The sequence below is a fragment of the Rattus norvegicus genome, chromosome 11 (assembly GCF_036323735.1).
Source record: "Rattus norvegicus strain BN/NHsdMcwi chromosome 11, GRCr8, whole genome shotgun sequence".
Lineage (NCBI taxonomy): Eukaryota > Metazoa > Chordata > Mammalia > Rodentia > Muridae > Rattus > Rattus norvegicus.
Window position 1 is genome coordinate 84,612,435 of NC_086029.1, and position 18,157 is coordinate 84,630,591.

Sequence of the window (18,157 nt, forward strand, 5' to 3'; positions counted from 1 at the left end):
AAAAGCGGGAATGGGAGCTTTTAATCGGGACGGATAGAGTCGATCTTTAGTTTCCACCCGGACTGCTAGTTAGCACCCCTTAGCAGGTGTTGTGTGGGACTGAACATCTCGGCATCATGAATGGAAACAATGGCTACAGCAGCATGGTGTAGCTAAAAAACTGTGTTCTTTTTTATATTTTACTGAAGGAAATACCAAAGTGTTTTGAGAAAAATCAACACAGGAAAAAAAAAAAGCATCACCTGAACATGGATTACAGCAGTGAAATCTAAGCCTTCTTTTTTTTTTTTTTTTTCAGAGCTGGGGACGGAACCCAGGGCGCAAGCGCTCTAACACTGAGCTAAATCCCCAACCCAAAATCTAAGCCTTCTGAGAGAAGCCACTTTGAAAGCTTATTAGATCAAGGATTTTGGCTATATTATGGGGCCAAATCATGACCGTAAGTACGAAGGATTCTTTCTCCCTTATTAAAACACATAAAATGTAAAAGATACTCTCCAAAATAGAATTCTGATGTCACTTCAGTATCCTTTAATTACCCATCTACACAAATGACCTTAGATCAAGCACAGGCAGATATAAGTTATAGTAACATTTACATCGAGTGTAAGGTTTAAAAATAATACAAAGTCCATTCACAGTGCACAGTGGAGACATGGTTACGTTTGAAGTATTTAGATACCAAGTGGCCATGATCGCTTAGAAGGAAAGCACATTTTCAAGCACATTTCCATTTGCTACAGTGTGAGACAATCTACCACACAGCAGCGGAGAGGATGGAGATAACACCAGTACCATCATCTCACTGATCGGAAAGAAAAGATACGTTTACCAGATAAATACATCTGAAATAAATAAATACAAAATTAACTAGATAAGAAGTTTGCCTTCTGAGCCTACACTCTTTCTTCATTATTTTTGATTTTGAGACAGGGTGTCCCTGCATAGCTCGGGTTTGCCTTTAACTCCTGATTGTCCTGCTTCTGCTGCCAGAATCCTGCCTGTGACATTCCACACTTTACAGTTAGGGAGCCTCGCTCACTTTCACACTGTCCCTTTCCATTTGGTCACTGAGTAATCTGGGGAGCCCACTGACTATAGCCTGGGAAACGGAGGAAACGGCCGCTGAGGAGGGGAGACTACGAGGAAGGCAGACTGCACGCTGCACTCGTAGCTAACTGCAGCTTGCCGCGTGTGAGGCTTGCTTCCAGTGGTTCATGCTGTCAACACTAGGGATTTATAATTGACATTCTGACCAAGTCATTTTGCTTATGATCTTCTTAAAAATCCCTTAGTTCTCCAAATAAAATTTTGTATCAAAAAAGAAAAATTCACCCACTCCATTCTTTGCAAACGGTTTCCTGTCCAGTCAGAATTTAACTTGCCTAGACTGAGCACCTGAATGCAGACATGATACACAGGGTCTGCTGCTGGGACTCAACTTTATCCTTCCATAACTTCTGCATTTCATAAACACCCAGCTTTCAGCAGGTGGGGGCACAGTTAGCATGAGACCAGGTTACAAATAACCCATGGGGTGAAGAATGACAGGGGTTTTTGGTAATGTAGTTTTGGGTTGAAGTTTTAAATTTTGATCCCCTCAAAGAAATAAATTCTCTTCCATTAAAAAAAAGTATAGAGATTTGATGCCTAACATAAGACTTTTGCTTGGGAGAAACCTGCAGATTTCTCCTGCTGGCCTTAGCCAGGACCTCCACCCCAGTCAGGCTAGCACGGCTTAGAGCGGTGGTTCTCAACCTTCCTAATGTGTGACCCTTTGAGCCAGTTCCTTGTGTGGTGGTGACCCTGGCCATAACATTATTTTGTTGCTACTTCATAATTGCAATTCTGCTACTGTTACAAATCATAGTATCTGACATGCGGCCCTCCAAGTGCTCTTGGCCCACAGGTTGAGAAGCACCGGCTTAGGAGCATGTCCTAATGGTGTGTGAACCAGCGCAGGGTTCTCAGAGCTTCTGTTCACCATTGTTCCACACCTAAACAACTTGAGCACTCATCCTAGGGAATGAGGGACGCTGCTTGTAGCTCCGAGAATTATACCTAAGCGTCTTACTGATAATTTAAATAAAGTACTCATTGAATTCATGGTTTCTGAAACACTGTCAGATTTTGAGGGAGTCATAAACAAAAACAATCCCAAGGAATCTGGTTATAAATTAAGTGTAAATAAGAGCTGCAGCACTGGACGCTTCTAGCAGAACCAGAAAGCCTTGATGAAAGAGGGAGCAACTGAGAAACACTTTGCTTGCTTTAAATATAATATAAATATAATTTTATATAAAGCACACAAAAATACTATGAAGTTATTACAATAACTGAACTGCAATGGATTAAACAGAATTTTCAGCCATAAGAGGGGATGGGTGAACATTCTCCCACTGGTTAGAACCATTTTTATCTAAAATAGTGCTTGAGGGCTGTGTGTGGCCTCTCCCTGATGCCTAGTGCAGACATTTGATAGCGCACTACAGAAAATCCAACAACTGGTGACCTTTAGTCTTCTGCACTGTGTGTCATAATCCAATGGCTGTGTCAACAGGAGACCTAGTGTTCCAGAAAGTCTGACCAAGAGCACACAATGTTCAAAACAAACTAATTGCAAATGGATACAGAGTGTAAAAGCAGCAGTTAACTGTACGCTGCTGCGGCTGGCTTCCAGGGCGAGTGTCTAAGCTGGCAATGGACGGGGGATTTTTTTCACTGAATGTACACTGGCCTGTCCAACCCAAGCTAACCCACCTGAAGCATTCTGTTATAAACCAGCTTTCTTCAGGTGGTCAACACAAACTGAATTACGACAGCCAAAGCGTTCCTGGATACAGAACACCATAGACACGACAGCTTAGCAGTACCGTGGTCTTGTCATATACAAGTGATGCCTTTTAAAATAGTACCATTTTATTCCAAAGCAACTACCACTAAATGTCTGATAACACCCATAACGAGTCGCATTAGTGCCACCACAGATAAGGCCCGAGAGAGCCACCTCCTTATCTTTGAGGACTAAGCCTCAAGGCCAACTATGTTTTCCCAGTGTTTCCTGTCAGCACAAGCACACAGAAGGTAGATGCCATTTCCAGTGTTCTTCTGCTCACACGGCAGCTGCGGGTTAAGTGCCTGTACCACACATACATTACTTTTACCCTATGACTTTATTTTGCACTGAAAAGGGTAGAACAGGAGAAAAGGAGGCAGGACAAGACTCTGAAGTTTTCGTTCTTCAAATGTATGCAGAGGTGTTAACATGAGCAGGATTCTGTAGGAACAAACCCATTTGATAAATTTAGATTTGGCAAGACATGGATAGACTTTAGCAACTTTCTGACAGCGTAATTGTAAAATTAACACTTAATTGTTCAAATCTACTACATTTATTAAAATTATCTATATCAGCCATAAAATAGGAGCACAATTTTATCAAACATACTATGTAAATAAACATAAACTATAATTTCTTTTTACTCCCCAAATTGTTCTTATCATTTATGTGTGTCCGTGGCTGTGTGTGTCCACCTGTGCCGCAGTGTGGGTGTGAAAGCCAGAGGACAGCTAGCAGGAGTCAGCGCTTTGCTTCCACTTTGTGTGTCTTGGGGATTGAACTTAGGCTAGCAGGTTTGGTAGGAAGTTCCTTTACCTGCAGACCCATCTTTCCAATCCCAGAATCCATTTCTTTCTTTTCTTCTCTTTTTTTTCTTTCTTTGAGACAGGGTTTCTCTATGTAGGCCTGGCTGTCCTAGAATTTGCTATGGAGACCAGGCTGGCCTAGAGAAGTGCCTGTTTCTACTCTGGAGTGTAACACACACACACACACACACACACACACACTCTATAGACTTCTTTCTTTTTTTTTTTCTTTTTTCTTTTTTTTCTTTTTTTTTTTTTTTTTTTCGGAGCTGGGAACCGAACCCAGGGCCTTGTGCTTGCTAGGCAAGCGCTCTACCACTGAGCTAAATCCCCAACCCCCATAGACTTCTTTCTTAAAGCATTAGAACGATTGCATAGAAAAGTCACACAGTTAGTTGGAGGCACTCTACATGTGCTGAAATTACAAAGGAGGAGCTATTCTTTAAGATACTAGGTAACTTTTACAACATGGTCAAACTAAAGCAAGACTGCCCTCTCCAGATTCACTCCACTAATTGATATTTGAGGTAGGAAATAGATCAACTGTCCAATTTAGACATGGTGTGAAAGTCTCTAGAGGCATAGATGCAAAGGGGGAGAGAAAGGCCTTAGGGACTTCAGACAGGTAGATTAGGAAAATTAGGATGGCTTCCTTTCTCAGGGCTTTCCAATATAGAGACATCACCACAGCCTACACCTCAGGATTGCCTTTGGAAGAAAACAAACAGACAGACAAACAATGGTATGTCCAGGAAGGGAGAACAACTCTAGACACTATACTGACTAGGCTACATTAGCGTCTTCAAACTACTCTGTAAGATACCAGCTGGTTTCAGACTTCCTCATCTAGCGTAAATATATTTGTATCTCTCTCTCTGACTTATTTTTAAAAATGACGTGTATGCACATGAGTCCAGTGCCTGAGGAAGAGACTGTGGTATCCCTTGGAGCTGGAGTTCAGGAAGGCGGGTGCTGCCTGGCGGGTGCTCTGCAAGAATGACATGCAGTCCTAACCACTGAGCTATCCCTCTATAGCTTTTATTCTTAATGGGGTTTCATAGATTTCTTCATTTAATGTCCATTCCATAATCAAAGTGCCATGAGACCCAGTGCTCCCCGAGAGCACCTTAGGCTAGACTGGCTGGCCAGAGGGCCTTAGGGATCCTGCCTCCATCTCCCCTGCACTGAGATCACATCCAGGCCCTTCATGTGAGCACTGATGACTGCACTCAACTGCTCTGGCTTGCATGCCAGGCACTTCACCATTTAGTGAGCTTCCTGGCCTCTCTTCTAAGGCTTCCTAGCCCCTTCCTCCCCTACTCATTGCTGGGATACTGTACTGAACAATGTGTAATCAAATAGTGCCTCCCTGGCCAGCTAATTCTCCCAAGCACATTTCCTATGTGGTGGAGAAACACAATGCCCCTGGTTCTAAAGGCTTTCTATCCTGGGAGAAACTGGACATGAGGCAGGGAACTGTCCACTCACCAAAGCTCTTCAGTGATAAAAGATTTAAATAAGTAGTAATAGCTTAAAACAGAATTCTTATCTCAACTTCAAAATAAGCCAATGACTTAATGATAGAAATTCCTTTGTGATAATTAATAATTAGCTATATTCAGAGTAACAAATTCTAATGCTATTTAAATGACTTTAAATAGGAAGAAGGCCTATCTAAATTTTGAAAACAAAGCAGATTAGGAACAATTACTAATTGTTAATTATTAGTCAAGTTAATAAAGAAGCCTTGTACATTGAATATTTAACACACAAGTACCTACTGTGAGCATGAGGGCACGATGAAGACAAGCCCAGAGGCACGTTTCTATGAAGCAAACAAGTCACCTTGATGTAGGAAATCCTAACTATGAAGTATCTTTCCTCACCCTGGCTCTGTCTGACATGAGCTCTAGAGGATGGTTTTAGGTGAGGCAGAGGCAATCAAAGGGTTTGAACACACAGGAGGCTGGTGGGGAGAGTCGCAGGGATCACACGGCAGAGAAGCATAAACTACCAGGCAAGGTTTCAGAAGCTTAGCATGTGGTGTGCCCAGTCTCAGAATTACTCACTTGACACCGTCTACTTCTCCTGGTGAAGAGCTTCAATGAAAGCATCAAGTTTTTCTTGAATTTCTCTAACTTTCTCTGTGGAGATAAAAAGGGATAAATACAAACACATTTACCTTTCAAAGGCATGAGAAATTATTAGAGGCAATCCCTTATCATTAAATCATCTACAAAATATTAACTGCTGAGGAAGAGGGAGGAATCACTTCCACTCAGCCTCCCGTGGTCCATGCCCCAGTGGATCAGAAGAGCAGCATGCAGCCACTTTTTGGAAGGGAGCGGAGACATGCTTGACAGACCCCTTTGGGAAACTGTTAAAGTAAGCCATGGACACCATGGACACCTACACATAGGTGTATTCGTATATCCTTGAAGCTCTACCAAAGAAATATTGAGGCTATTTTTAGGAATTGAAAGAGTAACTGGAAACGGTGGCTCATGTCTATAACCCAGCACTTGGGAGGCTATGAGCTGACTGCTATCCTGGGTTGCCCTGTCAGACCTTCCGTCTCAACAACCACAGTGAAAGAACAACGTCATGAGAACGTTCAACCATCCCTAGCCAGGAAAACGATGCTTTAAGATATGAAGTAACAGGTGAATCATCCAGGAACATTAGGCGACACCACCCTATAAAGGGATGTGATTGGGTGTCAGGCCGACAAGGATAGACTTGTGGTGGTTTATCTTGGTTGTCAGCCTGACACAACCTACGGTCACTTGAGAAGAGGCAACCTCAACTGAAGAATTCCTTGTGGGAGATTTCTTGATGGATGACTGATGTGGGAGGGTCCTGCCTGCTGTGGGTGGCACCATCCTTAGGTAGGTGGGTAGGCCTGGGCTGTACAAAGAAAGGAAACTGAGTACGGGCCAGCGGGCCACACTCCATTCCTCTATGGTTTTAAGCTCCTGCTTCAGTCTCAGTGATGAATGTGACTTGGAAGTGTAAGCAAAATAAACTTTTCCTCTCCAAGTTGTTTTCTCTCAGTGTTTTAGCATTACAACACAGAAGCACACTACAATACCCATTGGGCCATCTTGCTGGCCCTTAGACTTCAATCTACAAAATGTACACTTTTTTTTTTTTCTGGTGGGCTTCCATTTCTTGTTTTCTTTCCTTCTCTGCTTCCTCTCATATTTTTGGTTGTTCTTGAGACAGGGTTTCTCTATGTAGCCCTGGCTGTTCTGGAACCTGCTCTGCAGACCAGGCTGGCCTTGAACTCCTGCCTGCCTCTGCCTGAGTGCTAGGATTAAAGGCGTGCACAACTGTCACCCAGCCTAGCTTTCATTTCTTAATTAGCAGTCAAACCAGCAAACAGTTTTGTATTTCCCAAATGAAGCCAGTCTTAGTTTCAAAAGAAATCCATTCAATGGTTTAAAAACAGGTGATTTTTTTTAAATGAGTATTTTTCAGAGTTCCATATACAAGCACTTCATTAGCTTTCATTAGCTTCATAACCATTCTTTAAAAGGGTAAAAGAAAGAACATTTCAAATTATCTCATGACAATTCAGGAGGAGATGACCATGGTCTTCATACAAACTTAAACAAACAATAAACACCCCAGCAACTCCTCAGCTGGCCTGAGTAGCACACAGGGGAGACCCAACCAAGGGGTCCAGCATGGCACCAATGTGTCCAGCCTCATCAAACCTAGCCACTCCCGGCTGCAGTCTACTTGGGAATGCCATACCACACACAGAAAGAAAATTTAATTTTATTTCACACATGATCTGACTGCAACTGGGCAGCCACAGGGTCAGTTTGCCAATTTTTGCCCTATCAGTAATGGCCTCAGAGGGGCAACTATCTGCAGGTATAGGGCAAAGGAGTGTCGCTCACAGGAGACAGGTCAGAAGAGCTATTTGTGTAAAAAGATACCAAAACCCCACCAGGGCAGATATCTAATTCTGTAAGTTCTAAAGGAAAATCCAATTTTTAGAAAATTATTTTTCCCTAAATAAACACTAAAGGACTATTTAACACAAAGATATAGAAAATTCTAAGTTTTTCTTAAAAACTTATGATTTTATAAAAAATGTTTAAAATTGTAATATCAGGACATGGTACTGCCTTGTCACAAAGTTCTTAAGTTACTAGTAATGATAGGGACTAGTGTGAAGGGACAGGAGAATGGGCTGTTACAGCTACACTTTGGTCTTCCTTCTTCTTGAGCTTCCTGTGGTCTGTGAATTGTATCTTGGGTATTCTGAGCTTTTGGGCTAATATCCACTTATCAGTGAGTGCATACCATGTGTGTTTTTCTGGATTGGGTTACCTCATTCAGGATGATATGTTCTAGTTCATTCCATTTGCCTATGCCTGTCATGAAGTCATTATTTTTGATAGCTGTGTAGTACTCCATTGTGTAGATGTACCACATTTTCCGTATCCATTCCTCTGTTGAAGGACATCTGGGTTCTTTCCAGCTTCTGGCTATTATAAATAAGGCTGCTGTGATCATAGTGGAGCATGTGTCTTTGTTGGAGCATCTTTTGTGTCTATGCCCAGGAGTGGTATAGCTGGGTCATCAAGTAGTGCAATATCCAATTTTCTGAGGAACCTTCAGACTTATTTCCAGAGTGGCTGTGCCAGCTTGCAGTCCCACCAACAACGGAGGTGTGTTCCTCTGCTCTTAACTGCTGAGCCTTTTTCTGCAGCCCCAAGGGATTCTACCTTTAAGAAGCATTCTTTAACCAGACATGATGGCGCGTACCTTTAACACCAGCACTGGGGAGGTATAGGCAGGTGGATTTCTGAGTTTGAGGTCAGCCTGGTCTACAAATCAAGTTCTAGGACAACCACACCTGTTACACAGAACAGGGGAAAAAAAAAAAAAAAGAAAAAAGAAAAAGAAAAAGCAGTATTCCTTGCTAAGTCTCACTTCTGATTGAGGAGATGTCCACTTTTTTGCAGTGATTTCAAACTTGACCTTCAATCCTGTAGGCCTCAGTGCTAAGGATGAGTCCTGCTCACCCTCCTGACTTAGAGACACATACGAGGTTTGCTTGCCAAATGAAAAGAGCAAGAGGGTGTTATTACCCTTTCTGTGAAATAGGATACGTTCTGGTGAAAAGAAGAGAGGAGATAAATCAGCATGGCTAGTTGTAAAGCAAACTCCCATTTCTCTTAAATATCTGGAGTAAATGACGACGAGAGAATTCTTACAAGATCTGTGGCCTTTTTGATGAATTAAACCAAGTCAAGGGCTTGAACTACTGTTGCACAGTTCCACACACAGCGCATAAGGAGTCTCGTTTCCATTTACACGATGTTTACTTAAAGATGAGCCGTCTCAAACATCAGTTCATTGTGCTTCTTGATTGGATCATGAATATTCCTATAATCTTCAACTCATAAAGTGCCAGCCACGGCAAAAGATGGACGGACAGATCTCCTCTTCTCTTCCCTCCAGACGGCACATACAGGTCTCCTTACCCTCGTCCTCAGTGGGTTTGAGTCTTTGGATACCTCAGGTCCCAAGTTCAGACGAATCTGTAACTGGGTTGTGACTACACTGACTGATGGAAGGCCTGACCTGGGAGGGGTCACCTCAGTGGTTAAAATCAGCTCAGAGCGCGAACAAAGAAGCACACACAAAGCACTGCCACATTTCCTGAAATCAACCTTGGATAAGCTGTGGTGTTTTTTTTTTTTTTTTTTCCGGAGCTGGGGACCGAACCCAGGGCCTTGCGCTTCCTAGGTAAGCGCTCTACCACTGAGCTAAATCCCCAGCCCCAAGCTGTGGTGTTTTTAACAGCTACCTTACACCACGCTGCACCAGCACTCCACGCCACCTTTAGGACAGACACCTCGTGGGTGAAGTTCTTCAGGAAAGGGCTGTTCATTCAAGGGCTGGGAATTAGTGGAGCCTTTCTTCTTATGGAATGCACACACTGCTACTGAAAACATTTGCTGTTTATTGCACAACTGTACTATATAGATGCTCTTAGAAACTCAGCATCTAGAGAAATGTAGGATATGGAGAAACAAGGAAAAATGAAATTACAGAGGGAAATAGAAAACCAGAACCAAAATGATCAAAACTACAGTCAAAATTGATATCCATGATTATTTATTCACTGTTTTGCCTCCAGAAAAACTTAATTCAGACATTAAAGAATGCTATTAGAAGTGTGGTATTTTATATCCCCAAAGCTACCAGAAGAATGGTTGAAAGGAATAGAGCAACTCAAATTTGCATACACAAGTAGCTCAGTAGTGACTTATGCGTAAATTCAGCATTCTTTTCTTTTCTCCCCTAGAGAGGGTCTCTCTAGCCCTGTTTGCTCTGGACCTCACTGTGTAAATACGGCTGGCTTCTGACCACAGATCTACCTGCTTCTGTATGCACCACCATGCTTGGCTTCAAAACCAGTTTTCTTAAACTTTTTTAAGTCATTGTAGGGCAAGGACTACCTATCAGGAGCATACCTACCCCTATATCTATAATTTCTAAGTATTTTGAAGTCTATTCTCCAAAAGACTTCGGCATGAACACAGCAGTCTGATCTTTAGGTCTGTACCCTTGTTAGACTAAGCGTAGTTAGACAATAATGACTTCAGCTCAGCTTCTTAGTAACGATTATGGGTCTGTCTTACTTGACAATGAAGAGAAGTATCACTCTAGGTGCTGGACAACGTCTGCAGGTCTAAAATTTGGAACTTTTGGTTCTGTTGTACTCAGAGAAAGGCTGAGCTGCTCAGTGAAAGTAGTTGTATTGGGGATGGAAAACCCAGCTATTTCCTGAAATACATTTTCTCTTTAGACAAGCCAAATTAAATAATCATGTATATATTTGGACAGTATTGTGATTTCTCCTAGCAGTTCTTACATTACTGGTCCATACTGAGAATAGTCTGCTGAAGACCCATGGCTGGGAACATAGCTCAGCGGGTAGAGAGCAGCCTAACCTGCGTGAAGCCTGGGATCAGTTTCCAACACTACAGAAACCTATGGGTCTAAAGCTTAAGAAAGCTGGATTTGGAGCAGATCCTGGTGGCATGCGCCTTTAAACTAGCATTCAGGAGGCAGAAGCAGGTAGACCTTTGTGGTTAGAGGCCAGTGTGTCTATGCAGTTTATGTAGTCTATGGGAGGTGAGACTGGAGGATGAGAAGAGCAAGCCACCTTCGTGTTTGAGCCAGATAGCGAGTTCAAGGTTAACCTGGGCTACAAGAGACTTGAAACAACGATGACGATGGTAAAGACAGCCACAAGAAAGAGGAGGAAGGGCTGGAGAGATGGCTCAGTGGTTAAGAGCACTGACTGCTCTTCCAGAGGTCCTGAGTTCAATTCCCAGCAACCACATGGCGGCTCACAACCATCTGTAATGGGATCTGATGCCCTCTTCTGGTATGTCTGAAGACAGCTACAGTGTACTTAGATATAATAAATAAATCTTAAAAAAAAAAGAAAGAAAGAGGAGGAAGAGGAGGAGGAGGAGGAGGAGGAGGAGGAAGGAGATAAAGAGGAGAAGGGGAGGGAAAGAAGGAAGAAGAGAAAGAAGAGGAGAAGGGGGAGGAAAAGGAGGGGAGGAAGAAGGAGATGAAGATGAAGATGAAGAAGATGAAGAAGGAGAAGGAAAGAGGGGAAATAGGAGGAGGAGGAGGAAGAGGAGGAGGAGGAAGAGGAGGAAGAAGAGGAGGAAGAAGAGGAGGAAGAAGAAGAGGAGGAGGAAGAGGAGGAGGAGGAGGAGGAGGAGGAGGAGGAGGAGGAGGAGGAGGAGGAGGGGATGGTGATGCGGTGGTGACAACACAGCACCAGATGTAACTCGGTGCCCACTTCGAGAGGACTGACTGACACTTCTGTCAGGTGTGTGCACCAGGTGGCTCTATCCTACTCCTAAGGCGGAGTCTGGTGAGCATAAGAACCAGTTATCCGGCTTTACTGTCCAGCACCGTCCCTTTAGTCTAGGAGAGCATTCAGAGCTCTCTGGAGCATGCACTTGCAGGGTTACAGCCTGGCATAAGTTTGGTAGACGATGTTCACACACAGCTACCCTTACAGTCTAACGGAATATTCTACATGTGGTCTTTTTATATCGATTCTTTAAAAATCATAATTTAAAAGCATTCTGTAGGCTAATTGTGGAAATGACAATATTTGCCACATTTAACCTTTGGAAAAGTTTTTCCTAGGAAGGGAAAAATATTATTTATGCAATTTTTTTTTTTTTTTTTAAGAAAAGGCTTTGCTATATCCCAGGATGGCCTAGAACTCACTATGCAGCCCAGCTGGGTTTTGAACTTGAACTCATGGCAATCCTCCTGACTCAGTCTTTTGAGTAGTGAGATTACAGTTATGCCTCAACATGCCTTGCTATGCTACCTTCAATTCTTAGAAAAGCCAACATTAGAAGTTTTACAGCATATACTTTCAGGACTAGATGTACAACAACCAAAAAGTCCAAAAGAACAACAACAACAACAACAACAACAACAACAACAACAACAACAGCTTCTACAGCGTTCATAACCATCTTTTTCTAGTAAAGACCACAGAATCTATCAGGAGATTACAACCGTCTACCGTGAATCATTTTATTATGTGTTTAGCACAGAAAATATTTCAAATTATATCAACTCACATTGTAGTAATAAAAATTTAGTTATTTGATATTCTAATTTATTAGTGATATATTGTTTTCTTTCTCCTCTGATAGCTAAAATGTATTTGTCAAAAGGAATCATTTCATTTGCCAGTGTACTATTAGTGTAGAAAATCTAAACATCACATTTCAAAGATATAATGACACAGGCAATTACTTGAGAAGAAGGAAAAAGTTGGTAAATTATTCTGTTCCATCAAATTAATTATGGTTTAAAAACTTCATAGCATTTTGTCTTTTCTACATTTCTGTTTTTGTGTTTTCTGTATTTCTCCTATTTTTAAGAGTATATTTTACTCTGAATTTTGCTAGGCGGAAAGCTGAAACACTGTAAGAAAAGAAAAACCACCCAGGCAGCCCTTAAAGAGATAGGGCATCATTTATCACTTGCAGAGACAGATTTATAAGAAGAGGCCCCTTCTGTTCCTTTAAGACTGCAAAACAGATGGGAAGTGAATGGCCAGTCAATGGGACGAGGAAACACATGGGAGGTGCTGCAGGACGCATGTTCCCAGCACAAGAAAAGAGCCCAGATTGTAAGTGCGTGACTGCGTCCCGGAGAGGGCCTTTCTTCAAGCTGTTACAAAGACAAACGCTGCTCCTCATCCGGCCGTCAAACTGCTATAAATATTGGTTTGTCAAAAGGCCTTCAGTGCTGAAGCTTTAAAAAGGAGTTATAGTAGATAAATAAATCACAGGAAAGAGGCTCAAACAGCTCATTAATGTAATTTTAAAAGAAGAAAAAAAATAATCTCAGAGAATGTAATTCCAATTTATGAATTGAAAGCTTTAGTCAAGCTCAGGTTGAGAGGACATAACATGAAATACAAGTTAGAGCCCTTGAACAGATGCTCTATTAGGCAAAGCGCTGCCTGGCCCATTGGAAGCTCGCCACATGCAAGGACGTCTAGCTACTAATACAAGTTCTCCAGTCATACACATTTGGGACCAGAATAGTAAACACTTCTGCTTTTCTAGTTGAACACCAAGAATATGAAAAATCTAAACTCTAAAATGCTCGAAAATCTGAGAATCAGAGTGTGTGTCATATCGAGTCTCAGATGTCACAGCCTTTTGGGTGAGAAGTGGCCGGCCTGTTCTTGTGCAGTAAGAGCAGGAGGTACCAAGAGAAGCACAGAGCTGATGCCACACACTATTTAAATCAGAAACCACCCTTGACATTTTACTTTCCCTTTCTCAGCTGTTTGAAATGAGTGCGGGAATCAAGTACAGGTCCTTCCTAAGAGAAGTACATGCTTTGAGCCACTAAGCTATCTCTCTGGCTCCAACATTTTGAAGACATTTTTTATTAAAAAAAATAACAGGTGTGTGTGTGTGTGTGTGTGTGTGTGTGTGTGTGTGTGTGTGTGTGTGTATGAATGAAGGGGGGCATCTGTGCATATAAAGTCTAGACTCTCCACACTTGGTTTCACTAGGAAAACAAGCTCTGAAACACTTATTAACAATACAAAATAAGAAGCCAAATCGAGGAGTTGTTGTGTCCATGGTCGCTCTCACACAGAAACCAAAGACTTGGGAGAACAGAACCACCAAGCAATTCTAAAAGGCACAGGTGCAAACAGAGCTAACTCCGCTCTGCAGAAACATTCATGGCCTGGCTAAGTGATCACCACAGCAAACATCAACCTCTAAACACGAGCGATGGGAGAACGCCTCTTCTCAGGCCTACACGAGCCTGAGGGACAGGCGAGTTTCAAGCAGGACATGGAATCCATACTAACCAACGGTGCAGTTACATGGAAACATTCTCTGTTTTTGAATAGAATATATTCTATTCCTCTCTTCAATTTCAGTAGTCCATGGGAAAAATTTCAGTAGCGATAATAAAATATTCAGAAGAAACAAGTGGATTCTGAGAAGCGGGGCTGCATGCAGACTTTTTTTTTTTCTGAGTATGAGAGAATCAAGATTAAAACAGTGGCCAGAACTATAAAGCAGGAACTGCCCAGTAAGTTTAGGATGAACGCGGTCTGCATCTTTGGAGAAGGAAGACATGATGAAGGCACACACAGGAGGGCCAGGTCCTCAACAGGTGGCTTGACTCTCAAGGACAGTGACTGTCAATACACAGGAAGCTACATGGCCTCGGGTCACACAGACGCTATAAAGTAACTTCTCCAGAAGTTTTAGTTTTATTAATGTTGCGTGTTCTGAATGTGTATTTTAAAGCCAAGTCTGTACAAAGAAAAGGAAGTGACCTGCAGCCCACCCTAACAGTGAACCCAAAGCGTGAGGCAGAAGATAACCCAGAGCTCTTAAGACGCTTCCCCGATGCCGCACTCACACGCCATTGAGCTACACCGGGAGCTAAGATCTCTGCTCCGACAGGTTTATGATGTGCATGTACTGCCCCCTAAGCAGTTTATTATTTATAATAATAAAGAATTAAAAACCAAGAGCCTAACTCCTGGCAGTATATCTACTAGGATTTGTTTAAAGACAGAGCTGTGCACACAGCTCAGAGCAAGAAGTTGTGCAAAGGAGGACATAAAAGATTAAAGACCGTGCAAAACGATCTTAATTCCTGTCTCAGAAAGGAGATAAGAAGTCACTTTATTTAAATAAAATAAAAAGTAGCAGCCTCCTTATACAATTTTCAAGTACAAAAACTAGAACAGATCAGAGAGATGTATAAGGAATAATTAAAATGGACCATTTTGTACATGGATGGTAACAGAGGAAGAAAAAAAAAATCTCCCTTAAGTGACACTGCAAAGCTTGAAACCTCACCGCACAAGTGACACTTGACTTCGTTCCCACACACTCCTCAGGATGGAAACAGGAAATGAGAACACAGGGACTTCCAACAGCAGAGGCCGGTACCACAGTGAGCCATTATGTACGCCTATGCAATGTCTCCTAGTGCTACTACCATCAAGATGTCAGGAAAAACACCAATTAACTTTTAAGATTTAGTTTATCATGTATAGATTTCATCATTCTCATGAATAGAATTAAAGTGATGAATTTTTTCTTTTCTTTTTTCTTTTGAGACAGGGTTTCACTGTGTAGCCCAGGCTGTTCTGGAACTCGCTCTGTAGACCAGGCTGGCCTTGAACTCAGAGATCTGCCTGCCTCTGCCTTCTAAGTGCTAAGATTAAAGGTGTGTTTGCGCACCACCGATGGCTGGCTTAAATGACCAAACATTTAAGGGAACTTTGTACTGCACTCATTGGGAGGGAAAGTTTAGAAACATGTAATAGTAAAATAACAAAATTCCTTTGGCTTTAACCTACGTCTCCACGTACCCTTAAGAAAAGTACTTCACACTGAGCATGGCAGTACCTGCTTTTAATCCCAGCCCCTGGAGGCAGAGGCAGGCGGATCTCTATGAACTGGAGGCTAGCCTGGTCTTCACAGCCAGTTCCAGGCCAGCCAAAGTGATATAGTGAGATGCTGTCTCAAAAAACCAAAAGGAAAAACAGTGTATTTCCCACACACTTGGTGTAGGGAGTTGATAGTGGGTATAACCCAGAAAGTTCTCCTTTTCACAAAATCCGTTTATGTCTTGTTGATTTTATGTTTTATATACTTTCGTAAGCCAGTAGATTACATATTGTGATTAGATTTGTACTGGGTTCTATTTTACCATCTGGGAATTGGAGAAATGCACAGAAACATACAATTTGAAAACATAGTGGTGAGGAAGAGGTGGCTTTCAGGTTAAGAGCACATGCTGCCCTTGCAGAGGGACTGAGTTCAATTCCCAGCACCCTCCTGGCAGTTTACAGTGGTCTACAAGGCCAGGTGCAGGGACCCATGGTCCTCTTTGGTCTCCTCAGGCATGAGGCACGCATACATACATGCCGGCAAAACGCTTGTATATAAAAACTAAAATAATCTTTAAAGAAAACTGTACAAAGCATTCGCCCCACCTTTAATTTATTATTTCATCTACGAATGCTCACCAAGGGAATGATAAGCATTATCAGAAGAGGAAAATTCTAGTCTTAAATATGCACACCGGCTTCCAGACTAGAGCATGCCCAGAACTTACTTTAGAGCAGTGCTTCTTAGCCTGTGGGTTACGACCCCTTTGCCAAACCTCTCTCTCCAAAAATATTTACATTATGATTCATAACAGTGGCAAAACTACAGTTATGAAGTAGCAACAGAATTAATGTTATGGTTGGGGTTAGTGCGACAAGAAGAACTGTATTAAAGGGTCACGGCATTAGGAAGGGTGAGCAGCCTTACAGTGATAAAGCACAGTGGTTGGGGTCACGTGCACCTTTAGTCCTATCTCTCAGGGTTGGAAGACAGAGGCAGGTAGATTTCCTCAACTTTGAGACCAGCCTGCTCTAACCAGTGAGTTCCAAGGCAGTCAAAGCCACACAGTAAGACCACGCCTCAAAATAAACAAAGATCCCCACAACAAATCCAATTCATGGGTTACTGGGAATAACAGTGTTTCTATTGCCATTCACAACCATAATCTCATTTATAAGAATAAAGTATCAATTACAATCTAAGTGTTTAATCACCTAAAACTGCACTTAGAGCAATAAAAAGGTATTGCTAGTGAAGCGTTAACTATAGTTCCCTATATATAATGTAATATCCCTTTGAGCTTACACCAATTTATTCCTCGATAGTGAGTTTAAAAAGCAGACTTGTTCCATGCAGCTCTGATAGCTCAGTTGGAACCTGCATTTCCTCCTGAGTATCAGGAGAGCACACTGTGGAGGCCGCCTCACAGGCACTCTGTGAGTAAATAAGTCTAAGGCAGAGGCTTCTCGCTAAGGATTACTTTTATCTTTGTGTCAGCTTTGTCCTTTTCTGCCTATAACACAGAGCAGAGCCCCTCTCATGCCTGCATACTCAAGGTAAAGAGAATTCTTTGTTTTTCTCAGTTAAGGCCACTCTCCCCTTAGTAGGAAAGATAACTTCGCAATGGCAGAAGTTACAAAATAACTTTTATCCAGAAAAGATGTTACTAGTAACACAAAACAGAAATGTTTAATGTTTATTCTATAGTAAAAAGTATCAATCTTTACCTTTTACAAACACACACACACACCCACCCCGAGAAATAACCATTTCATAACATTTGAATGCCAAAGAAAATATGTTCTGATAAACCTAAATTCTTAATGTTGGAAATTATTACAGTTTTTCTTTTCTTTTTTTGTCTGTTTCTGTGGTGAATTAGATGAACTAGCAATTAGGGAATCATTGGGGGCCCATAAATCAGTGGTGTGCATGCAGTAAAAGCCAGACCTAAGAAGTCAGGAAGGGTGTGGCTGGTACCATCGTGGAGACAGCGAGTGTGAGCTACTCTTAAAGGATGGGACAAGCGCTTCTGGTGAGACGAAGGAAGGTATGTGACACCTCTAGTCTCTCCCTTTGAAGTTCAGAGACGGGTTAATGAAAGTCAGTATTAAAATAGTGATTGAGCATTCACTGAGTATGTATGATATATAACACAAGGTATAATAGATTTATAAATGAACCAAGTCATCTTTAGGGTGGGTCAATCACAATAGACATGATTCTGTTTTCTCTCAATGTTTCTTTAGCTGATTTATGTAGTGGGAAGGCAGTATTCTTTCTGCTCACTTACCTAAACCACGGCAGTAGCTAAGTAAGCCTTTAATCACTGAGGGAGGGCAAGTAAGCAGGCAGGAGGAAAAATACAGGTGTAGGTGACACGATAATGACCTAGAAGGAGACGTTCCAGAAGCCAGGAAGGGTGCAATAGTATTGGAGTCAACAGTGAGAGGGCTGAGAAGGGAGTCCAGGCAGTCACAGTCCTGATTCCTCATGCCCTACTACTCCTTCCTTGCCTTTTCTTTCTCTTGATGTGTAACTGCCTG

The 18,157-nt window shown here is 42.1% G+C and overlaps 1 protein-coding gene across 4 annotated transcripts in view; it reads right to left on the reverse strand.

Annotated features, from left to right (window-relative positions):
• Positions 1 to 508: 508 nt before the first annotated feature.
• The window catches only part of Opa1 (OPA1, mitochondrial dynamin like GTPase), a 77,083-nt gene continuing 59,434 nt past the window's right edge, over positions 509 to 18,157 (reverse strand). For 3 of the 4 annotated variants that reach the window (XM_006248498.3, XM_006248497.3, XM_006248499.3), the window contains 2 exons: positions 5,715 to 5,789; positions 509 to 3,277 (listed from right to left, as the gene is read on the reverse strand). In XM_006248498.3, the coding sequence (XP_006248560.1) occupies positions 5,725 to 5,789 (65 nt within the window). In that variant the 3' untranslated portion in view covers positions 509 to 3,277; positions 5,715 to 5,724. The remainder of the gene's footprint in view (positions 3,278 to 5,714; positions 5,790 to 18,157) is intronic. The other variant, NM_133585.3, reaches the window with a different exon arrangement.